The following is a 22887-nucleotide window of genomic DNA, read 5'->3' on the forward strand; positions in this document are numbered from 1 at the left end:
TTTTCTAGTTTAAGAGGAAAGGAATCACGACAATGATTGAACTGAGCCATGCTTTTGAGAGGAAAGGTCTCTACCACAGGAGTCTCTACAGTTGTTGGACTTACTGTTGCATAGCCTGGAAATGGTCATTTGGACCGAATAATGTGATTTAGAGACAGCTCCTCTGCAAACGTGCAAGATGTCCAGGCCTCCTAGCTGGTCTGTCTTCCATGCAGTTTTCTGTGTGGTTTCCAGAACTTAGCATAGCGTTCTTTGCCTGGCCGAAGCATTTTCTGAATTGGTCCTCTTGGAAAGCAGGCAGGGTCTACAGGCTCTGAAGCCAACCCTGTTTCCACTGGCCTGAAGGTTCCGGTGAGATACTTCAACTCTCTTGGGTTTTTCTGTGTAATCTAAAAACGGGCATGGGAATGGTTCAGTTGGCCAACCTCAAGGTCTCTTCCAGCTGAGACATTCTATGATATCATCTTTCAAGGAAGAAAGAAGGGTCAGTCCTAACACAGACTCAGCTCATTACCTAACAGTCCTCTCTGGAAAGGAGGCCTCTCCTCCCCGGAGAGGAGAGTCCCCACAAAAAGATGTGCCACACCATAGTGGTGTGGGCAGGGTCAGGATGGGTTCCGCCATCTTGGTACTTTGTGCACACCAGTGTTTCAGTCCCTCTAACTCTGTGTCTTAATTGCCCTGTCTGTCTGCCCACTCATTGTGAATTATTTATAGCACATGGAAGTGATTTTATTTATTTTCCTATCCCCAGCATTTGGTGAGGAGAAGGGGGAGGCGCATAATTTTCTCGGAAGTTCTGCAGCCCAGGCACTGTGCTAAGTGATTAACATACACGATCCTATTTAATTTTCTCCACAGCCCTCCGAGGTGGGTAGTATTTGCCTCTATACCCATAAAGGGCAGAGCCTGGAAGCCTGCACTCAAAACCTGTCATCCATCCACGGCCCATATGACGCATAGCACAGAGCAGAGGCTTGTTGACCGAGTGTGTGTGCAGCCAGTACAAGTCCCCGTTGATCAAAGGGCCACATAAACGATGTTTCCAGCCTTCTGGTGTCAAGCGTACACCATGCATTCTCTATGACTGAATCCAAGGGTCTCTGTATAGCCTGTGGAATGATAAGCCTTCTCTCTTCTCTGGTCTCTGAAATCGTAGGTGGGAGGACTTGCCTCTGAAAACGTGAGGTGGGCAGAAGCTGTGCAGAACTTCAGACAACAGGAGAGCAAATTATGTGGAGACATCTTACTTACCACAGCTTTCGTCTCATACCTGGGCTTCTTTACAAAGCGATACCGGCAGAGCCTCATGGACAGGACCTGGAGACCCTACCTGAGCCAGCTGGAAGTATGTGCAGCTGAATTTCTCTTGACTCCCCTCTCCCAGCGTGTGGCTAGCAGTGAGCTCACATGTCAATAACCATCCAGGCCTTCTAGTTCCTTCTTCCTTCTTGCATACTCCCTCCCACCCGAGTGTCCCTAGGGATCTCTGGGATCTAGGAGTGTGACATATGCACCATGTCCTTCCATGCTACTCTACCACATTTCCATTCACTGTCTTCTGGGCCACCTTAACTGGGCTCCCATGGGCACCCCTGGTCCACTGCCCTCCCAGCTGTCCTGAAACCATAAAACCCGAGAGGCACTCTGTGTGTTTCCTCAGTCTCCTTGCTCTTGAGTCAAACTTCAGAGCTGCAGTGGGGCCAAGGCTCATTTCTCAGATGCTGGACCTTGTCACGGGGCCCCGGAGCTACACACTCTGTGCCCGTGGCTCACAGACCCCCTTATGCAAACAGCTCTGTCTACTTCTCTCAAGTGTACTCAGCTTGTCCTCCTAGTATAAGTAGGTGAGTTTTGCTCCCAACCCCTCCATCTCTCCTGAGATTAATAAGTAGGGGCCCTGCTGGTCCCTGGCTGAAAAGGGTTCAGGGTAGTTGCCCAGAGCCAGAATAATCCTTCGCATTGTCCACTTTCCCATCACTAGTAGTCCTCGATTGACGAATCTTCACTGAGGGTTCCGCATGCCCTCCCTTTCCACCAGACAGGAGGACAAAAGAGTCTAGGACCAGGCTGCCCACAGGAAGGTCACAGGCCAGTGGAGGGGGTTAGATGCGTGAAAAGTGGCTGCTGTTAAGAGTCACCCCAAGAGTTCACCACATGCAGGAAGAGTTGTATTCTAGAATGTGTTTGTAGGTAGATCCTCAGAACATAAAACCCATATTCTCTGCTGGTGCTTGGTTCCACAGATCAGCACACAAAATCTGAGGCACTTGATGATTTGTTGAATAGTGATACAAAAGCTATCAGAGAGGACTAATAGCTTTTGTCTCTGATGAATAAATAAATAAAATCTTGACAATAAATAAATAAAAATAAAAGCTATTGTGTAAATACATACGTACATGCTATTATGGCACTAGGAAATAAAAATAAAGCTGTTGTTTATCTTGAACACAGTAGGAAAGGAAATTATTACAAGGACAGCCATTGGCTGCATGAATGAAGGTGAGGAGCTCAGTGGCAGCCTGAGGGAGATTTTTCTGGCTTTGTTTGGGGTTCATAAGCACTTTTGTGCCGTGACCCCTTTGGCACTCTGGTAAGACCTATGGATTCCTTCTCATGAGAAGGTTTTTAGCGCCTAAAATGAACTTGAAATACATTCCTGATCCCAGGGTAAGAACTTCCAGATCTTCCTTTTGAAGGTTTAAAAAAAAAAAAAAGATTTTATTTATTTATTCATGAGAGACACAGAGAGAGAGGCAGAGACACAGGTAGAGGGAGAAGCAGGCTCCCTGTGGGGAGCCCCATGAGGGACTCAATCCCAGGACCCAAGGATCACGCCCTGAGCCGAAGTCAGACACTCAACCATGGAGCCACCCAGGTGCCCCTCAAGGTTTGTTTGATGGTGTAGGGCTTGCCGTCCGTCACTCTTAGTGAGTGAGATGAAAGGAAAGGGGATGGAATGGACAGGCTTTCCTGATGTAATGAGGTAGACAAACCACAAAGGAGAGAGGGATGGAGAAGTTCAGGGGTTACATGTGTGTGAACCTTGGAAACATTACACGAAATGAAAGCAGCCAGACACCAAAGGCCACATGTCAAACGACTCCATTTATGTGAAGTTTTCAGAATAGGGAAATGCATAGAAAGTAGATTAGAAGTTCCTGGGAGCTAGGGGTAGAGGGAGACAAGGAGTGATCAGTAAAGGGTACGGGGTTCCTTTTGGGGTGAAGAAGATGTTTTAGAGCCAGAGAGAGCTGATGGTTGCCCCACATTGTGAGGTACTTAATGCCCTTGAACCGTGTGTTCTCAAATGGTTCATTTAAGTTATGCAAATTTTACCCCAATTTTAAAAAAAAAGTGTCCCCAGTAAAAAAAAAAAAAAAATAGTAGCTGTAGAAGAATTGAATGAGCTGTGACAGGTTAACAGAAAAAGATGGGGTCAGGGGCACATACAGGGGCCAGGAGGGGAACCAGGAGAGAGGCATCCTCAGGCCTGGAGATGCTATCATGGCAGGCTTCCCAGAGGGCACCAGCGGACGAGCCTGCAGGGAGAGGTCCTGCGGGCCACCCTGGAAGCGAGGGGCGTTCTGGGCTGGGAGGGAGGTGAGCATCTCCAGTTCTTGGCAGGCCGGGCCTCCGCCAGTGTGTGGTACAGAACAGAAAGGGTGGTGCAGGCTGGGGCTGGGGCAGGCAGGGGCAAGCCCAGCAGGCCCGGGGCCTCCTCCGGGAAGCCTGCAGGAGCATCAGAGCGCGGGAGCAAAGTGACCCTGTTAACATGAGCAAGGGCAGAGAGGAGGCTGTTGGGAATACACGTATAATCCACGCTAGAAACTCGACTTAGGTGAATATACGAAGGAACAAAGGGTCACAGAGGCTGGAGCTCTGCTGTTGTTCATCCATCAAGAGAGAAAAAGACTCTCGGGACTTTAAGAAATAAAACCTGCTTCCAGAAATAATCAGACAGCCAGAAAAGCACCTTCCAGGGGGATTTTGATCTTGCTTTTGAAGGAGGTGTGCTGTGTCTTCGGGAGCTGCTGGGTGTTCCACCCCTGGCTGAGAAAGCTGGCTTCTGCCCTGAGCACGTGCCATGTTTCTGGCTCATCAGGTCCCCATCCCAGTCACCCCCACCCTGGATCCCCTGAGGATGCTGACGGACGATGCCGACGTGGCGACCTGGCACAACGAGGGCCTCCCCGCAGACCGCATGTCCACGGAGAATGCCACCATCCTCCTCAACTGCGAGCGCTGGCCGCTCATGGTTGACCCGCAGCTCCAAGGCAGCAGGTGGATCAAGACCAAATACGGCGAAAACCTCCGGGTCACCCAGATCGGTCAGAAAGGGTAGGTGGCTGAGCACATCACTTCTCACTTTTGTCCGTTGTGCAGAGGGAAACAAAAAAAAATAGTCCTGAGCAGATCTTCAGCCCCAGTGGGTTGTTTCTACCCTCTTGTTCCCTCCATGAGGTTTCTCCTGATTCTCTTCCCATTTTAGGAAAAATCTCAGTGAAAGATGCGTGGGTATGGAGTCTCTGCTCTTCTTCGTCTTGAGAAATTGTGTGTGTGTGTGTGTGTGTGTGTGTGTGTGCGCGCATGTGCCTCCCGGACCCATCAGGAGTCCTGCCTCCACCATCTGGCATCCCCCTTCCCATCTCTCCTTGGACGCTTCCTCCCCGGGCATCACATTCCACTGGGGGGTAAAATTCTGTGTTTTGCAAAGTCTCCCTCCAAAAAGTGCCTGTCTTAGCCCATCCTAGAGTCCATTTCTCTACCCATTATTCCTGCCTCTGGGCCACAGCCCCATCGGACAAACCCAAACACTGTCTCTCCTGGGGAAGGATTGGACACTGCAGTTATGCTGCGAACCCACGGGAGCCCCTGCACCTGCCATGTGGCCTCCCACGTACGCGGTGGGGGAGTTACTACCCAAAGGGACATGAATGATACTGAGACTGTCTATCCAGCACCCACCGCACTTCACAGCCCCAGGCCCCCGCATCTCCCACCTCTTAGCCTCATTAACTGTGCTAGAACTTAGCTTCGGATTTTCAGTTCTTAATTCTTGTTCTGTGCCACCAGGCTCCATGAGCATAGGATGGTGGGGGGGAGAGAGAGATCATTGGTGAGGTGGTTGATATGTGCCAGTCCTGGTGTTGGGGGCCTCGTCCCAAATGCCTTCCTGAACCCGCACAACTGATGAGGTTAGTGTTACTGGTACCATTTCACATCCAGGGAAATTAAGGTTTGCAGAAGCAAACTAATATCTGCAAGAGTGTGCCATATTTTTGAGATTTTATGCACTTATTAAAGTTTTTTTAAAAAACTGATGGAGGCAGTGTTTGAACCAGGTGGTCCTCAGAAACGCAAGGTTTCTCTGCTCCAGCATTACAGCCGCCAAGGTGAGGCTTGCTGCTCTGGTGACGCATCCCAAACGTAGCTGCCCAGAGGTCCAGATCAGCAAGCATTGTTTAAATCAAACACGCGGTGCTACCAAAATAGTTAAAGTGAATCTAAACTACCAGAATGGATCCTTTCTTCTAGAGAGGATAAGAGGAGAAATGAATCCCAGGGCCCGCCATGGTATATTTTTATCTGTGTCATGGTCAGAATAATCTCATCCTGGCCTTCTCCCCACACTTTGATCAAAACATTCCTTTCTAGGGGCCCCCACTTGACTCAGTCAGTTAACTGACTCTTGATTTCAGCTCAGGTCGTGATCTCAGGGTCGTGAGATCGAGCCCTACATCAGGCTCTGTGCTGGGCATGGAACCTGTTCAAGATTCTCTCTTTCTCCCTCTGCCACTCCCACCCCCCCACTCATATTGTCACTCTCTCTCCAAAAAAAATTCTTTCTAATTGGCCAACAACTGCATCTTGGATATGAGTGTATTTTCCTCTTTGTTCATCCTCTATCCCTAGCACCAAAAACAGTGCCTGATACATAGTAAGGCCACAATAAGTATGTGTTCAATTAATTCTTTGTTTCTGTCCATCCACTTCTCTCTTGGATGATTTTCTACATTTGTTGTCCATTATCTGAATGTAAACGTTACACACAATATGTGTTAAGATTGTTAAGTATGGTCTCCATCATATCAATGGAAATTTGCTCAAGTGTGTCATTTACCTTTTGATTTTATTTGTGGGGTTTCACACATGATGGTTTTGGGGGTTTTTTCGTTTGAGAGATTTTTTTAGCTAGATATGTCACCCATTTCTTCTATAGATAATGCTTAGAAAAGTCTTTCTCTCTCCAGAAATCATATAAATATCCACCTAGATTTTTTAGGTTTTTCTGTAGGTTTTTTTTTTCTTTTACATTGAAATCCAATCACCTGAAATATATTTTAGGGTACTGCAGAACATACAGACCTAATTTTCACTTCCAAGTGGTTAGCCATTGTTCTAAGACCATTTATTAAATTCTCTGTCCTTTCCTCAATTAATTAGAGATGACAGTTTACTCTACATTATTTCATTAAGCAGTCTTTTTTCTTTTCCATTTATATAATACTACACCAGCCTCTAATCACCTAGCTTTATATTTAGCAACATTTATTGTGGTATCTCTCATTACAAAAGTAGTGCATCAAAAAAAAAAAAGTAATGTATTACAGTAAAAAAAAAGGGGGGGTGTTACAAAATAAAAGAAATTTAAACTCCTATAATTTATCATTCAGAAAAGAACTCTCCTAACCTTTTGGTAGATGATGTCTTTTCAGATTCTTCCTATATATCTGTATTGTTCAAAGTATATAAAATACTGTAGTATCAGCTAACATGAGTCCCTCCTCTTATTTTTCAGGAGCTTTTACTTCTTTTTCCATCCTTATTATTTTAGAAACTTTAAGATTTATGGTCCATTTCTGTAGTCTGTTATATATAATTTGAATTGGAGTCATATCAAACTTACCAGTCTGTTTAGAGAAAGTCAACCTTTTAACATATGTATTAAACTCTAGGTACATTGAAAAATTCTCAACAACCTGGGTTTGATTATTAGTTGTTAAATAAATTAAGATCTATCAGTACAGCCTAACATCCAGTCACAGAAAATTGTTATAGAAGAATATTTGATGACCTGGCAAATTTTTCCCACACATTTTACATATAAGAACCAAATCAGGGATCCCTGGGTGGCGCAGCGGTTTAGCGCCTGTCTTTGGCCCAGGGCGCGATCCTGGAGACCTGGGATCGAATCCCACATCGGGCTCCCGGTGCATGGAGCCTGCTCCTCCCTCTGCCTGTGTCTCTGCCTCTCTCTCTCTCTCTCTCTCTCTCTCTGTGTGTGACTATCATAAAAAAAAAAGAACCAAATCATAAAACAAATGTGCTGTAGGAACCTCCAAATAATAAATAAATATGAATACAAATACAAATTAAATTATAAATAAATCATATGTAATAAAATCAACTTGAAAATATCATCTATCCAAGCATACCCATTAAACACCAAAATGACCAATGGAAGGGTCACATTCATTCTTGTATCCTTTTTTGTATTTTGTCATTTTTCCTTATTTCTGAAACTGTGTAAGATCACATAAATCTCATCTTAAATAGAGACAAACAAGACCCCTGAAGTCATCCCAGGTAGCTGCACCTCCACATTGGCCACAGAGGCCACAGTTATCCTGTTTTACTTTCTGTGGATCCCATTACACTTCCTATGGACCTATTTTACTTCCTGTGGACCTGTCACACTTCCTGGGGATCCTGTTGTACCTCCTGGGGATCCCGTTACACTCCCTGTGGATCCCATTACACTTCCTGGGGATCCCGTTACATTCCTGTGGATCCGTACCTTGCTAAAGGCTCATACTGCCCAACTCTCTCCCCAGCTACCTCCAAACCATAGAGCGTGCCCTGGAAGCTGGAGATGTGGTGCTGATTGAAAACCTGGAAGAGTCCATTGATCCTGTTCTGGGACCCCTACTCGGGAGAGAAGTCATCAAGAAAGGACGGTAAGACCCAGCCACCTCGCTGACCTTCCAGAGGAACTGGCTCATAGGACCGTGAGCAGATCCACTCTTCCCAAGACATCCCCCCTCAACTCCTGCTGTGGGGCGCCCTGCAGCACAAACCCCCTTCTCTTTTCCACATGGGGACTATTTAGCTGCCCTTGACTCCTAGAGAAATTTTCCCGGAATAACTTTGCTCCCATCAGTCACGTCCTCCGTGACTCCCTCCTGCATGGGTATGGTGCACTATTTTGGAGGAATTTTAGAAAGGAAGTGGTCAAAATGCACACCAACTTGTAGGCATGAGCATTATACCCAAGCTAGACCTCTGGGTTCCAAGAACTGAGTTCTCTGTCCATTTGATGAGCTCCTATTGCTTTGGGGGCCGGTGATCAGACAGTGTCTGGCAGAAGGAAGGGGATGAGAGAGGAAAGAGAGAGGCAACAGGCACATAGAAGAGAGAGAGGGAGAGACAGAGGGTATTATCATGGACGGTTGCCTCACCCCAGGGCTTCACCCACTGCCCAGGCCATCAATTGCCTTTCCGTGTCCTTAGCATGCACTCATTTCCTGAATTAACCATTTTCACACACTTCAGCCTGGATCCAAAAAGAAATGCACCCTCTTCTTGCTAGTGGTACAGCACCTTTGTGCAAACGGATGGTGGCCTCTTCTGCAAACACTTTACTGCCATCTGCTGGGAATGTTTCATAGCATACTAACCTGCTTGGACTACAATGTGAATGGCTCTCCAGTAATCTCTACATCCACCATCCCTGTTCCCCATATTAGGGCAAACGGGGATCCTAGGGCTCAATCTGGACATGCTTGGGAGGAATATGCATATGGCAATATTGTTTGCTATGATCTTGCAAGAAAAAAAATCTAGAATTCTATCTCCGACCATATCTCACAGGAAGGTACCCCAACTTCATTCACATGACCCTTCATGTTCCAGATTCATTAAAATCGGAGACAAAGAGTGTGAATACAATCCCAAGTTCCGGCTTATCCTTCACACCAAACTGGCCAATCCTCACTACCAGCCCGAAATGCAGGCTCAGGCTACCCTGATCAACTTCACGGTGACCCGGGATGGCCTGGAGGACCAGCTGCTGGCAGCTGTGGTCAGCATGGAGAGGCCAGACCTGGAGCAGCTGAAGGTACGTGGGGTACCCATCAAGGAAGGAAGGCAGAAAATGTTCTGCCACTAGATCTCGCTCCCCGTTCTGGGAGAGGTATGCAGGTGGCTTTTCCTGGAGCTGAACAGCATGGTCTTTGCTAGACTTTGGGGGAGTGGCAGGGGTTGGCCAATATCATTTAGCTGCCCAAGTGTCAAGTTGGTAAACAGAGAATAGAGCAAGATGAAGAACAGAGAGGCACAAGGCCGATGGGAGAACAGAAACCCTTGTCACCAAGAGCAGAGGTGAGAGCCCAGGGCTCTGTACATGCTTGGGCCCACACAGGGAGTCCAGAAGTAACAGCCATGCAAGGATAGTGTCTTAGTCAACTCTGGCTGCTATAGCAAAACACCATGGACTGGTGGGCCATGTTCCCACCCCTGTGGAGCTTGCAGTCTAATGAAAGATCATGAAAAATAAGTGTAAACCAACAAAAATGGTGTCATTTGACATTGTGACAAGACTTTTCAAGGAAATAAAGCAACATGATAGTCAGGAGCCAGGGGGCTAATTTAAACCAGGGAAGTAAGAAAAAGTTTGTGTGGAGGTGACATTTGAGGTCCTCCTTAAATGACTTGAAAGCCTCTGGACACAGAGCATTCCCAGCAGAAGGAACAGTGAATCCTGGACAAAAAGCAAGATTGAGGTGATAGGTGTTTTTAAGAAACAGAGGATGACCAGAGTGGCTATGGCTGGAGCTCCCAACAGGAAGAGTGTTCTTTCCAGGGATCAAAACCAATCATCCCAGGCAGTACAATGGCAAAGAAATCACAGCTGCCTGACGTTACATTTTCCTCCCACTAGTGTCCCGTGCTTTTGGATATGGAATCACCAGGAAGAGAAGATGAGAGAAGGTCAGCTTGGACACCAGAACCCCACTCTGACCTTGAGGAGGCTCCTGCAATGAGCTTGTCTAAACTTCTAAACTTTGTGTTGATTTTTTTTCCCAAGAAAAGATCATCTACAGGAGAGCCATTCATTTGGGGGCAGTAAAGTGGTAATAGAGGGGACCCTCCAGAAAAGGAAAACTTGACTCTACCCTCTGACCAGGCACACAAATAGTGTCCATCTAGTGAACACGCTGTGTACTATCATTGTGCTAAGTGTAGCACGACACCTCTATGAGAAGGGATTGGGGTTAACCCAGCCCAGGTCACTGATGTGTTAAGAAGGCAACTTGGAAACTAGCCCTTTATCTGATACGTCATTTGCAAATATCTTCTCCCATTCTGTAGGTTGTCTTTGAGTTTTGTTGACTGTATCCTTTGCTGTGCAAAAGCTTCTTATCTTGATGAAGTCCCAATAGTTCATTTTTGCTTTTGTTTCTTTTGCCTTCGTGGATGTATCTTGCAAGAAGTTACTATGGCCGAGTTCAAAAAGGGTGTTGCCTGTGTTCTTCTCTAGGATTTTGATGGAATCTTGTCTCACATTTAGATCTTTCATCCATTTTGAGTTTATCTTTGTGTATGGTGAAAGAGAGTGGTCTAGTTTCATTCTTCTGCATGTGGATGTCCAATTTTCCCAGCACCATTTATTGAAGAGACTGTCTTTCTTCCAATGGATAGTCTTTCCTCCTTTATCGAATATTAGTTGCCCATAAAGTTCAGGGTCCACTTCTGGATTCTCTATTCTGTTCCACTGATCTATGTGTCTGTTTTTGTGCCAGTACCACACTGTCTTGATGACCACAGCTTTGTAGTACAACCTGAAATCTGGCATTGTGATGCCCCCAGATATGGTTTTCTTTTTTAAAATTCCCCTGGCTATTCCGGGTCTTTTCTGATTCCACACAAATCTTAAAATAATTTGTTCTAACTCTCTGAAGAAAGTCCATGGTATTTTGATAGGGATTGCATTAAACGTGTATATTGCCCTGGGTAACATTGACATTTTCACAATATTAATTCTGCCAATCCATGAGCATGGAGTATTTTTCCATCTCTTTGTGTCTTCCTCAATTTCTTTCAGAAGTGTTCTATAGTTTTGAGGGTATAGATCCTTTACAACTTTGGTTAGGTTTATTCCTAGGTATCTTATGCTTTTGGGTGCAATTGTAAATGGGATTGACTCCTTAATTTCTCTTTCTTCAGTCTCATTGTTAGTGTATAGAAATGCCACTGACTTCTGGGCATTGATTTTATATCCTGCCACGCTACTGAATTGCTGTATGAGTTCTAGCAATCTTGGGGTGGAGACTTTTGGGTTTTCTATGTAGAGTATCATGTCATCGGCGAAGAGGGAAAGAACTTATTAAACTCAACACCAAAGAAACAAACAATCCAATCATGAAATGGGCAAAAGACATGAACAGAAATCTCACAGAGCTTCCTCATAGACATGGCCAACATGCATATGAGAAAATGCTCTGCATCACTTGCCATCAGGGAAATACAAATCAAAACCACAATGAGATCCCACCTCACACCAGTGAGAATGGGGAAAATTAACAAGGCAGGAAACAACAAATGTTGGAGAGGATGCGGAGAAAAGGGAACCCTCATACACTGTTGGTGGGAATGTGAACTGGTGCAGCCACTCTGGAAAACAGTGTGGAGGTTCCTCAAACAGTTAAAAATATACCTGCCCTACGACCCAGCAATTGCACTGTTGGGGATTTACCCCAAAGATACAAATGCAATGCTGGGACACCTGCACCCCGATGTTTCTAGCAGCAGTGGCCACGATAGCCAAACTGTGGAAGGAGCCTCGGTGTCCAACAAAAGATGAATGGATAAAGAAGATGTGGTTCATGTATACAATGGAATATTACTCAGCTATTAGAAATGACAAATACCCACCATTTGCTTCAACATGGATGGAACTGGAGGGTATTATGCTGAGTGAAGTAAGCCAGTCGGAGAAGGACAAACATTATATGTTCTCATTCATTTGGGGAATATAAATAATAGTGAAAGGGAATATAAGGGAAGGGAGAAGAAATGTGTGGGAAATATCAGAAAGGGAGACAGAACGTAAAGACTGCTAACTCTGGGAAACGAACTAGGGGTGGTAGAAGGGGAGGAGGGCGGGGGGTGGGAATGAATGGGTGACGGGCACTGGGGGTTATTCTGTATGTTAGTAAATTGAACACCAATAAAAAATAAATTTAAAAAAAAAAAAAAAAAGAAGGCAACTTGGCCCCGAGTCACACGGCTAATAAATGGTGCATTTGGGATTCAACTCACCTGCTTGTCTGGTCTCCCGCTATCCTGCTTCCTGCTTCATCCCTCCAAAGTAGGACCTTGACCCCATAGCATGCATTTATTCAGGATGCTCTGGGCTTCTACACCTGACTCCCCCTTACTTGATGTTTGCAGTCAGATCTCACGAAGCAGCAGAATGGGTTCAAAATCACCCTGAAAACATTAGAAGACAACCTGCTGTCTCGCCTCTCGTCAGCATCAGGGAACTTCCTGGGGGACACGGTCTTAGTGGAAAACCTGGAGACCACCAAGCAGACTGCCGCTGAAGTTGAGAAGAAGGTAAAACTGCCCTGGCAGCTGAGGTTGGGATGCAAGGCCCTCGTCCTGGTCTCTGAGTCCCAAGTTTTTGAAAAAAAAAAAAAAAAAAAGTCAGAATTCCTAGTTAGCTTTACCATGTTCCCAAATTCCTTGTAGAAAGTCAAGTGGGGTGGGATTCCTGAGTCAACTAGATCACACCCTGGGTGGTTCAGTGGGTGAGGCATCTGCCTTCAGCTCAGATCATGACCCCAGGGCCCTGGAATTGAGTCCTACAGTAGGCTCCCTGCTCAGCGGGAGTCTGCTTCTCCCTCTCTCTCTGCCACTCCCCCTGATTGCGCTCTCTCTCACTCTCTCTCTCTCTCTCTCAAATAAAATCTTAAAAAAAAAAAAAAAGATGGAGAGCTAGTTTCAGTATGATAGGGGTTGGGGGCAAACTTGAGTCTAGAAATGAGATCCACATTCTGTGGATCCATGTAAGCAACAGATCTAGGAAGACAGAAACGTAAAGGAATCAGAGGAGAAGCAGAAATGGAGATTTCTTCCTGCTGGTCTCTGTCTAAATGGTGAAAGCATGGGTCACGTTTATCCACGGAGAATAAAATGAGTGATGGTGAGGTAGGCAGCTGGGAGGGGGGTGAAAGTTTACAATTGCTGAAATAGGAATGAAAGGTGGCTCAGGAAACAGTGAATGGATGGCATTAAGAACCCAGGTGAGGGATCCCTGGGTGGCGCAGGGGTTTGGCGCCTGCCTTTGGCCCAGGGCGCGATCCTGGAGACCCGGGATCGAATCCCACGTCGGGCTCCCGGTGCATGGAGCCTGCTTCTCCCTCTGCCTGTGTCTCTGCCTCTCTCTCTCTCTCTCTCTGTGACTATCATAAATAAATAAAAAAAAATTTAAAAAAAAAAAAAAAAAAAGAACCCAGGTGAGCCTGAATGAATGGATCTATGATAACACCGTTCTGAGTAATTGTATGTTTGTTCAGTCCATCCCCTTCTGAGACTCTGTCTTCAACTCCTGGATTTAACCGATTTACATTTATTAACATGATTGATAGAGTGACTTTCTTTCTATCATCTTAATTTGTGTTTTCTATCAACCATGTGTATTTTTTCTCCTTTCTTGCTTTTTCTTTATTCTCCTCTTTATCCTTTGCTGATTTTAAAGTTATTTACTTTTTCTTATTTTATTGGTAAATCTTGTTTCATTTATACATGAATATATTCATTTATATATAAATATAAAAATGTTACATATATAAACATATAAACTATATTTCATTTTATATATGATGTAATGATATATACATTGGTTAACAAAGTCTATAAAGTGATATATCTCACCTCTTCCAAAACAAATATAAGGACTTTAGACTTACTTTGATCATCCTTTTCCATCTTCTGTTACTGTTTTATAATATTTAAGTTCCACCTACTATTTCCAAGGTGGCCATTGTTTATGGCCTTTGTTATTTAGATTAACCATATATTTAAGAAATTTTCAGACCTTATTTCTTCCTTTTGGATTCAATCTTCTAATTGAAGCAAATAATTATTTCTTCAAGGGCCTGTTGATAGTAAATTCTCTTTGATGTTGATTGCTTCTTTGAAGAGCTCTGGTCTTTCATCAATTTTGGGAAATTCTCAAATATTAGAGTTCCCATCCAAGTACTAACCAGGCCTTACACCAGTGAGAATGGGGAAAATTAACAAGGCAGGAAACCACAAATGTTGGAGAGGATGCGGAGAAAAGGGAACCCTCCTGCACTGTTGGTGGGAATGTGAACTGGTGCAGCCACTCTGGAAAACAGTGTGGAGGTTCCTCAAAGAGTTAAAAATAGATCTGCCCTACGACCCAGCAATTGCACTTTTGGGGATTTACCCCAAAGATACAGATGCAATGAAACGCCAGGACACCTGCACCCCGATGTTTCTAGCAGCAATGTCCACAATAGCCAAACTGTGGAAGGAGCCTCGGTGTCCATCGAAAGATGAATGGATAAAGAAGATGTGGTTTATGTATACAATGGAATATTCCTCAGCCATTAGAAACGACAAATACCCACCATTTGCTTCAACGTAGATGAACTGGGGGGTATTATGCTGAGTGAAATAAGTCAATCGGAGGACAAACATTATATGGTCTCAGTCATTTGGGGAATATAAATAATAGTGAAAGGGAATAGAGGGGAAGGGAGAAGAAATGGGTAGGAAATATCAGAGAAGGAGACAGAACATGGAAGACTCCTAACTCTGGAAAACGAACAAGGGGTGGTGGAAGGGGAGGAGGGTGGGGGGTGGGGGTGACTGGGTGGCGGGCACTGAGGGGGCACTTAGTGGGATGAGCACTGGGTGCTTATGCTAAATGTTGGCAAATTGAACTCAATAAAAAATTTTTTTAATTAAAAAAAAATTAGAGTTCCAACTGTTGCCTTTCTCTATTCTCTACTTATCTCTGTTAGATGTATTTTGAATCTTCTCATTCTGTTTGCCATCTCTCACAACCTCTTATATATTTTTCATCTTTTTTTCTCTCTCTGAGCTGCTTTTTTTTTTCTTCTGAGCTGCTTTTATTCCAATTTTCTCAGATCTGTCTTCTAGCTTGCATATTCTCTAACACTAGTCCATTATTTAACCCGTGCACTGGTTTTTTCACTTAAATAACTGAATTCTTATTTTTAGAAGTCCTAGTTAGTTGTGTGTGTTTTCTTCAAGTAATACCTCTTCCTGTTTATAATGGCCTGATTTTATGCTTTCTTTCATCTCTACTGCTTTTAAACAGAAATAGTTAAGAGTGAGTTATAGATTGTTCAGTGATCTTCAGCTCTTGGGATGCTAATCCTTCTGGGGTTCAGGTTTCTGATTGTCCCCTTTGGTAACACTTCCTTCTGAGATTTGTAATTGTTTATCATAAGCTCATCTTCAAAAGGAATCATTGGGTTTTCTTCCTCTGAGATTCTCACAAATAATAATTAGTTTCATTCTTCTGAAGTATAAGGCAGGTCATATTAAGGTTTGTATTTAGTGGCATGTTCTTTCAGAATCCCTCTCTGACACTAAGGTCTCTTTTCTCATTTTTCCCTGTAATAAGAAACTTTCTGAAAACAAACTATTCCATTGAAAAGGATCCTTTTGCAACATGGATGGATCTAGAGACTTTCATGCTAAGTGAACCCGTCAGAGAAAGACAAATGCCATATGATCTCACTCATACGTGAAATTTAAGAAACAAAGCAAATGAGCAAAGAAAGAAAGAAAGAAACCAAAAAATAGACTCTAAACTTTAGAGAATAAACTTATAGTCAGCAGAGTGTAGGTAGGGGAGGGGGATGAGTGAAATGGGTGATGAAGATTAAGAGTACACTTTTCATGATGAGCCCTGGGTGATATATAGAGTTGTGGAATCACTATACTGTGCAACTGAAACTAATATGCCCCTGAATGTTACTACACTGGAATTAAATTTTTTTCAAAAAATGAAAGATCCTCTTTGTGAATTTACATATTAATTCTTTCATAAAAATTAAAATAGAACATTCCATTATGCTGTCTTCACTGGATTTTCATGCCTGGAATTCTGTTTTATTTCTAACAGATTGATATATATGTACGCACACACACACCTACATACACATGTATATGTTTATTTATTTTCAATTTACATATTTTTTCCATGAAATCTTTCTCATTTGAAATGGAGCTCAGAGGTGTACATGGCCCACACTTCCCAACTGGAAGAGCTGGCACTCTCACCCTCATCAAAGATGGAATATGTCACCTCCTTTCTCACTCAAGTGCTATTAAGAAAATACCACAGCATGGGGCACCTGGGTGCCTCTCTCGGTTAAGTGCCCAACTCTTGATTTGGGCTTAAGTCATGATCTTAGGGTCGTGAGATTTGGGCTCCTCGCTGGATGTGGAGCCTGCTTGAGATTCTCCCTCTCCCTCTGCCCCTCCCCACCAGCTCCACACACATGCACAAGCTTGCTATCTATCTATCTATCTATCATCTATCTATCATCTATCTCTTTCTCTCTCTCTCTGAAAAAAATTAGATTAAAAAAATAACATCCAGCTTCCTAACTTTCTAGCGGCTACCCCTACCCAGACCCACCCTGCCCTCCACACAGACACCTGCGTATTGACACAGAGAGGCCAGGCCAATGGATTGGTTAGAACAATGGACCACTATTTCCTTCCCTAACAGGTCCAGGAGGCCAAGGTAACAGAAGTGAAAATCAATGAGGCCCGAGAGCACTACCGGCCAGCAGCTGCCCGTGCCTCTCTGCTCTACTTCATCATGAATGACCTCAGCAAGATCCACCCCATGTACCAGTTTTCTCTCAAGGTGACTTACACCTGCAGTTCTTTGCATAATCATAGTAATAGAGCCAACAACTCTCTGTGAAAGCTTATCTGTGTGCTTCATTAGCTGTGGCAGGTCTTTCAGATCAAATCCAGGAGAGTAGCTACAGTGCCTTCAGACCCACATTACAGTCCTCATCTCTTTAATTGGGTCGTTCAGGACTCATGGGTCACTTTGGCTAGAACGGGAGATGCCACAGCCTCACACACTCAGCACAGATGACATGGTGGGTGTGAGCTTACTGAATGCAAGGAAGGGGACCAAGAAATATCAGAAGTGACCCCTGCTGCCAAAGACCTTAACATATGATAGAGGGATGATCAAATGTGCATGTCATTCATACCGGATAAAGACCATGGCAGGCAATAATAGCAGTCCAACCTTAAATGACTTTTCTTATTATCCTAATATCCTCAAAGCTACTGCTTTATGCTTGCTGAAATATTTCTGAACCAAAGACGTTAGCAAATTGTAAATGCTGACTAAACTTAACTTACTCATGAAAAAATAAAGCCCTGTAAATTTTAAGTGAATTGTCAAAAGTATATCTTTCTCCCCTAGGGTGTTCCCAAAAAGACCACAGTTTACCTAATGCCCCTAAGAGGCATTAGGGGTAGGGGAGCATTTCTAAACAACCTCTTTGACTTAACAGAGGATGGACACACACACACACACACACACACACACACACACTCAGAGCACACACTTCATTCTGTGAAGGTAAACTGCCATGTGGGGTTTGCCAAGGTGTGGAGATGGGGGTGAGCAGGTGAGAAATCAGAAGGTCTCTAGGACCTGGGGCCCATTCAATTGCAGATGCCATTTTACCATTTCTGGGTCCTCTTCCCTCAACTGAGTCTCCGCAGATTACATAAAAAGTGTTTATAATATCTTATGGTTTGGGAGGTGCCTGGGTGGCTTAGTGAGTTAAGTGTCTGACCTTGATTTTGGCTCAGGTCACGATCTCAGGGTCGTGAGATCAAGCCCAGCATTGGGCTCCAAGCTGGGCGTGGAAACTGCTTAAGATTCTCTTTCTCCCTCTCTCAACAGATGAAAGAATTATGAAACATTTTTAAACAATATGAAAGTTAGCATGATAAGCCTAATAACTGCAAGATCGCTCCCTAGTACTGAGAGTAGTTGAAAAGAAATAAAATGAAACCCATGCAAATATGTGTTTTGAAACGTAAATTTTGCAGCAAAAGCATCCCAGTAGAGGCTGGTTTCATCACTGGAAGTGCTATTTGGGGGGGGTTGCATTTTGGGCCCCCATACTGTTACTAAGAATTGCCAACCAGCTTGATCACTGAGAACAGATCTATTTTTTTTTAAGATTTTATTTACTTATTCATGAGAGACACACAGAGCAAGAGAGGCAGAGACACAGGCAGAGGGAGAAGCAGGCTCCATGCAGGGAATCTGACCTGTGACTCGATCCCAGGTCTCCAGGATCACACCCTGGGCTGAAGGCAGCGCTAAACCGCTGAGCCACTCTTCAGAGGCGCCAAAACAAGAGTGCACTTCGAAGCCTTGCGTGATTTGAAGAAAAGCCAACCACAGGAGTCTCCATGGTCTTTGCTTTTGTCTGAGGTTGGATTTTACAGCTGCTGTTCTAGGCAGAGAAAGGAGAGGCGTTCTCATAGTAGGGAAACCACAGATGGCCCAATGCGGCAGGAGCTGCACATCCCAGTCTTCTAAATTGTCTTGAGTGCAAATATGTTCCAATGTGTCTCTTTGCTTTTACTCAAGCAAAAACTCTTCAAGAGCCAGTCTTGAACAAGTTTGGAATAACATGGTTAAGATGGAACCCATGTGATTATAATTCTTCTTCAAACCTCAGCCAAAATAGGGTTAATGAGACTTCACTTTCCAGGGGCTCAGGATGTCCTAAGAAAGATCACACCTCTCTGGTGTTCCCTGCAGACTGGTGGAAGACCCAGCTCCCTCCATCCTGTGCCTTATGTGGGAAGGACACAGCTGGAGGAATGACATGTCTCAGAGAGACAGAGAAAGGAAGAATCACATAGAAGCAAAGAGCACAGAGCTCTGATCTCAAACTGAAGGCCCCCTGGCCTATTTTCAGAGGGCTTTCATATACCTTCCTTGAAGTCAGGAGATTTCATATAAAACCAGATATCTGGCCTTCCATTGATAGTCTGTAAGATCTGGCAGCCCTGAGCTCACATTCCACATGGCATGGATTTGCTGGAGCTGAGGGATGACTGCTCCCAGATGGTGGTGTACCTCCATGTTGCCACGTTCCCTACCCCTTCCTTGTTGGGTCTTACACATCTGGCCCCTGGAGGAGTTTGAGTTTGAGATCCCTGGTCTGGAGCATCTCTCATGATTTGCCTAAGCTCTCCAGGGCACTAGGTAGGACGCATTCATTGACAAATCTCTCCAGTGCCCATCACAGGTGAAGAGCTGGGCTAGATTCTGGGGAAGAGAAGAAAGGTGCTGAGGCCTGACTTCCATCCCCAGGGTGCCCACAATCTGATAAAGGACAAGATGAAAAAAAAAAATAAAAAAAAAAAAAGGACAAGATGAAACATATCAGGCAGCCCGGGTGGCTCAGCAGTTTAGTGCTGCCTTCAGCCCAGGGTGTGATCCTGGAGACCCAGGATCGAGTCCCACGTCAGGCTCCCTGCGTGGAGCCTGCTTCTCCCTCTGCCTGTGTCTCTGCCTCTCTCTCTCTCTCTCTCTGTCTTTCATGAATAAATAAATAAATAAAATCTTAAAAAAAAAAAAAAGGAAACATACCTAAGGCACAAGGCGCGATGGAGAAAGGCATCAAGGGTAGCTGGAGGCAGCATAAGACTGTGCGCACAGCAGAAGACCCCAGGAGTGGGTTGTAGAAGCAGAGGTCAGCACAGCACCAGGCTCTTCAGATGCTGGAAGTAAGAGCAGGACAAGGGCCCTTTGAGAATGGAAAGGAAAAGAAAGCCAAAGTTAGCTGAGTGTAAAAAAAATGCTAAGTGTACCTAGGTCCTTAAATTTTCTTTAGATCTTTTCCTGACTTGTGAATCACTTTGTTTAAACTTAGTAACTAGAAATTATTTACTGATTGCTGTCATTTGGATAAAGATAGTTTTAGGGGGAAAAAAGCCACTCTAACCACCAGAGGAAAGCTACCCATGTGGTCTTTACAGACCTGCTCTGCAGATGAAAGGTTCCCAAATTGCTCTGCATGGAGCAGTGGGACATGATCCGCCTCTACCTAGCTGTTCTTCCAATCCCCCCATCCTACCAGGTACGGGTAAACATCCCAGTGGATTGGGATGAGGGTGGTCCAAAGATGTTGCTCTGATCATCAAAACTGAATGAAGAGGGCAGCCCCGGTGGCGCACCGCCTGCAGCCTGGGGTGTGATCCTGGAGACCCAGGATCGAGTCCCACATCGGGCTCCCTGCAGGGAGCCTGCTTCTCCCTCTGCCTGTGTCTCTGCCTCTCTCTTCGCTCTCTCTGAATGAATAAATAAATAAATCTTTAAAAAAAAAACTGAATGAAGAAGGAAGCCTGCAAAGGTTTCACTTATGAGAAATAGCATGGAACTATGAAATAGAATTCATATTTTCCCCCCATTTTGCAAATGAGGAAATATCGAGACAACAAAGTTCATATGATTTCCACTGAGGTTCAAATACCTGGTGTTAGAAAGACCTAAGACTTTTTATTTTTTCTTTTTGAAGCTACCAAAGGAAAGTAGAGAAAAGACTGGAAATCTGCACAGCCATGAATTGAAAAGGCCCAATTATATCTTGATTTTGATTGTCTTTAATGATTCATTGTATACATATCACATTCAAAATGCAGCATTCCTGGTATTTATTTTTATAAATGCCATATAAGATTGAAATAATGAAAAATTGATTCATATAAATTTGTATTTCATACAAAAGCTTTAGTATTTAGAAGATGTGGCCAAGGGGCGCCTAGGTGGCTCAGTTGGTTAGGTGTCTGCCTTCGGCTCAGGTCATGATCTCAGGGTTCTGAGATTAAGCTTCACCTCCCCTGCTCAGTGGGGAACCTGCTTATCTCTCTCAAATAAATAAATAAATAAAATATATTTTTTATGTTAAAAAAAAAAAAGAAAATGTAGCCAAAGCAGGTTATGCTTCCTGCTCCCTGATTGCAGGAAGGGTCTATCAAGAAATAAGAAATGTGTTAGCAGACTTCTCAAATGACTGCACAGTTAATAGGAAAAAAATTAACGCAAGATTAAAAAAATAAACGCAAGATTCTGATCATTCCTAAGAGGAAAAATAATTAATTTAAAAATATTCTGAGTGCCTACAATGTTTACAAGGGTCTCTTTAGGACAACAAATTTGTCCAACACATTTTGGTTCTACCATCAAGAATTCTGGAATTTACTGGATAGGATCATTAATCCCAACTGGTTATTGTTGGCTGTGTTTATGCTTTTTGAGGGTTGTTATCCAACAAAACATACTGGATCTAATTTAATGATTTTGGCCACTGGATAGTTCCTTTTCACTGGTCAAAACTGTAGGCTCTTTGTCAATATGCCCCATAGCTTTGCCCACTTCCCTGCAACATAATAATTCATATAAGCAAACTAAGAGAGCTAATAACATGTTGTCTTATTGCCACAGTCCCTTCTTGGCAGGATATGCTGGGAAAACATGTCTGTGGCTGGCAGATTGCAATATTCTTCACAGGTAAGTCTACTAGTTGTATATCAAGAGAGCTGTGTTAATTACCAGTGTCCAACCTCCTGCCCCCAGGCATTCAGCATCGTCTTCCAGAAGGCTGTGGAGAAGGCTGCTCCAGATGAGAGCCTCAAGAAGCGCGTGACTAATCTGATAGACAGCATCACCTTCTCTGTGTACCAGTACACCACCCGTGGGCTCTTCGAGTGCGATAAGCTGACCTATCTTGCCCAGCTTACCTTTCAGGTAAAAGTGCATTGAAGACGTTTCTAGAAAAGAGGTCATTTTCCAGTATCCAAACAGCAGGCGTAAAGAAAGTTTCTTCTTTTCATATTGCTTGCCAGAGAATATGAAGACTATTTGGTTCTAAGCAGAGCATCGGACAAGAAGGTCCACTATGGCGCATGCATGCTGCCTCGCCATTGTCGCACTCATGACAGCCATGACTCATCAACTCTTGTACTTCTTATTTACCTTGGATGACCTAAGATCCGCCTTAGCATAGCCCTCCGGCAGCCACTACCCATCAATCCAAACTGGCACTAATGATGGAACTCGATGGTCATACCAATAACTAAATTTTTTTGAGATGCTATAAGAAATTTACAGCATCCCTCATTATTTATTTACCTTTAGAGATGCGAGTTTAGTGTCCCAAACTTCCCATGGAATAAGAAATTGCAAATGTCTTTCCATAGCTATGGCAGCCTTTGCCTTGAAAAAGTTCCTTAAGGACTCTAATTCTCAAGGGTCTAGGTACAGCAGGGGCTTCCAGTATTACTTTTTAAAAACCTTACCTTCCACTATTCTCAACAACAAAAAGCCACGAAAACTTATTTTCTTGCACTTATCCCTCTAATCATTTAGGATTGGGAATTTTTTCCATGATTTAATTAGGAGCATACACTAGATTATCTCTAAGGCCTCTTCCAATTGTAAACACCACATGGACTGTGATTACTTCTGAGCTGACTCCCTATGTGTGTTCCAAAGTCTGAATTCATGGGGGACTGTTAGTGTGGCTTGTTCCCCCCTTACCACTGTATTCCCTCTCCAGCCCAAAGGAGTGTGCATCATAGAAAGAATGTGGGGTACCTGAGTCAGTAGAGCATGCAACTCTTGATCTTGGGGTTGTGGGTTCAAGCCCAAATTGGACACAGAGATTGCTTAATTTTGGTGGGGGGCACCTGGATGGCTCAGTCAGTTAAGCATCCGATTCTTGATCTCAGGTTTTGATCTCAAGGTCGTGA

The 22887-nt window shown here is 44.1% G+C and overlaps 1 protein-coding gene across 1 annotated transcript in view; it reads left to right on the plus strand.

Moving 5' to 3' along the window:
- Positions 1 to 22887, plus strand: part of DNAH9 (dynein axonemal heavy chain 9) — a 330059-nt gene that overhangs the window by 238139 nt on the left and 69033 nt on the right. Inside the window, exons 52-58 of the mRNA XM_038536892.1 lie at positions 1160 to 1348; positions 4109 to 4344; positions 7842 to 7964; positions 8920 to 9124; positions 12460 to 12624; positions 16808 to 16948; positions 21713 to 21883. Coding sequence (XP_038392820.1) covers positions 1160 to 1348; positions 4109 to 4344; positions 7842 to 7964; positions 8920 to 9124; positions 12460 to 12624; positions 16808 to 16948; positions 21713 to 21883 — 1230 coding nt within the window. The remainder of the gene's footprint in view (positions 1 to 1159; positions 1349 to 4108; positions 4345 to 7841; positions 7965 to 8919; positions 9125 to 12459; positions 12625 to 16807; positions 16949 to 21712; positions 21884 to 22887) is intronic.

The sequence above is a fragment of the Canis lupus genome, chromosome 5 (genome assembly GCF_011100685.1).
Source record: "Canis lupus familiaris isolate Mischka breed German Shepherd chromosome 5, alternate assembly UU_Cfam_GSD_1.0, whole genome shotgun sequence".
Lineage (NCBI taxonomy): Eukaryota > Metazoa > Chordata > Mammalia > Carnivora > Canidae > Canis > Canis lupus.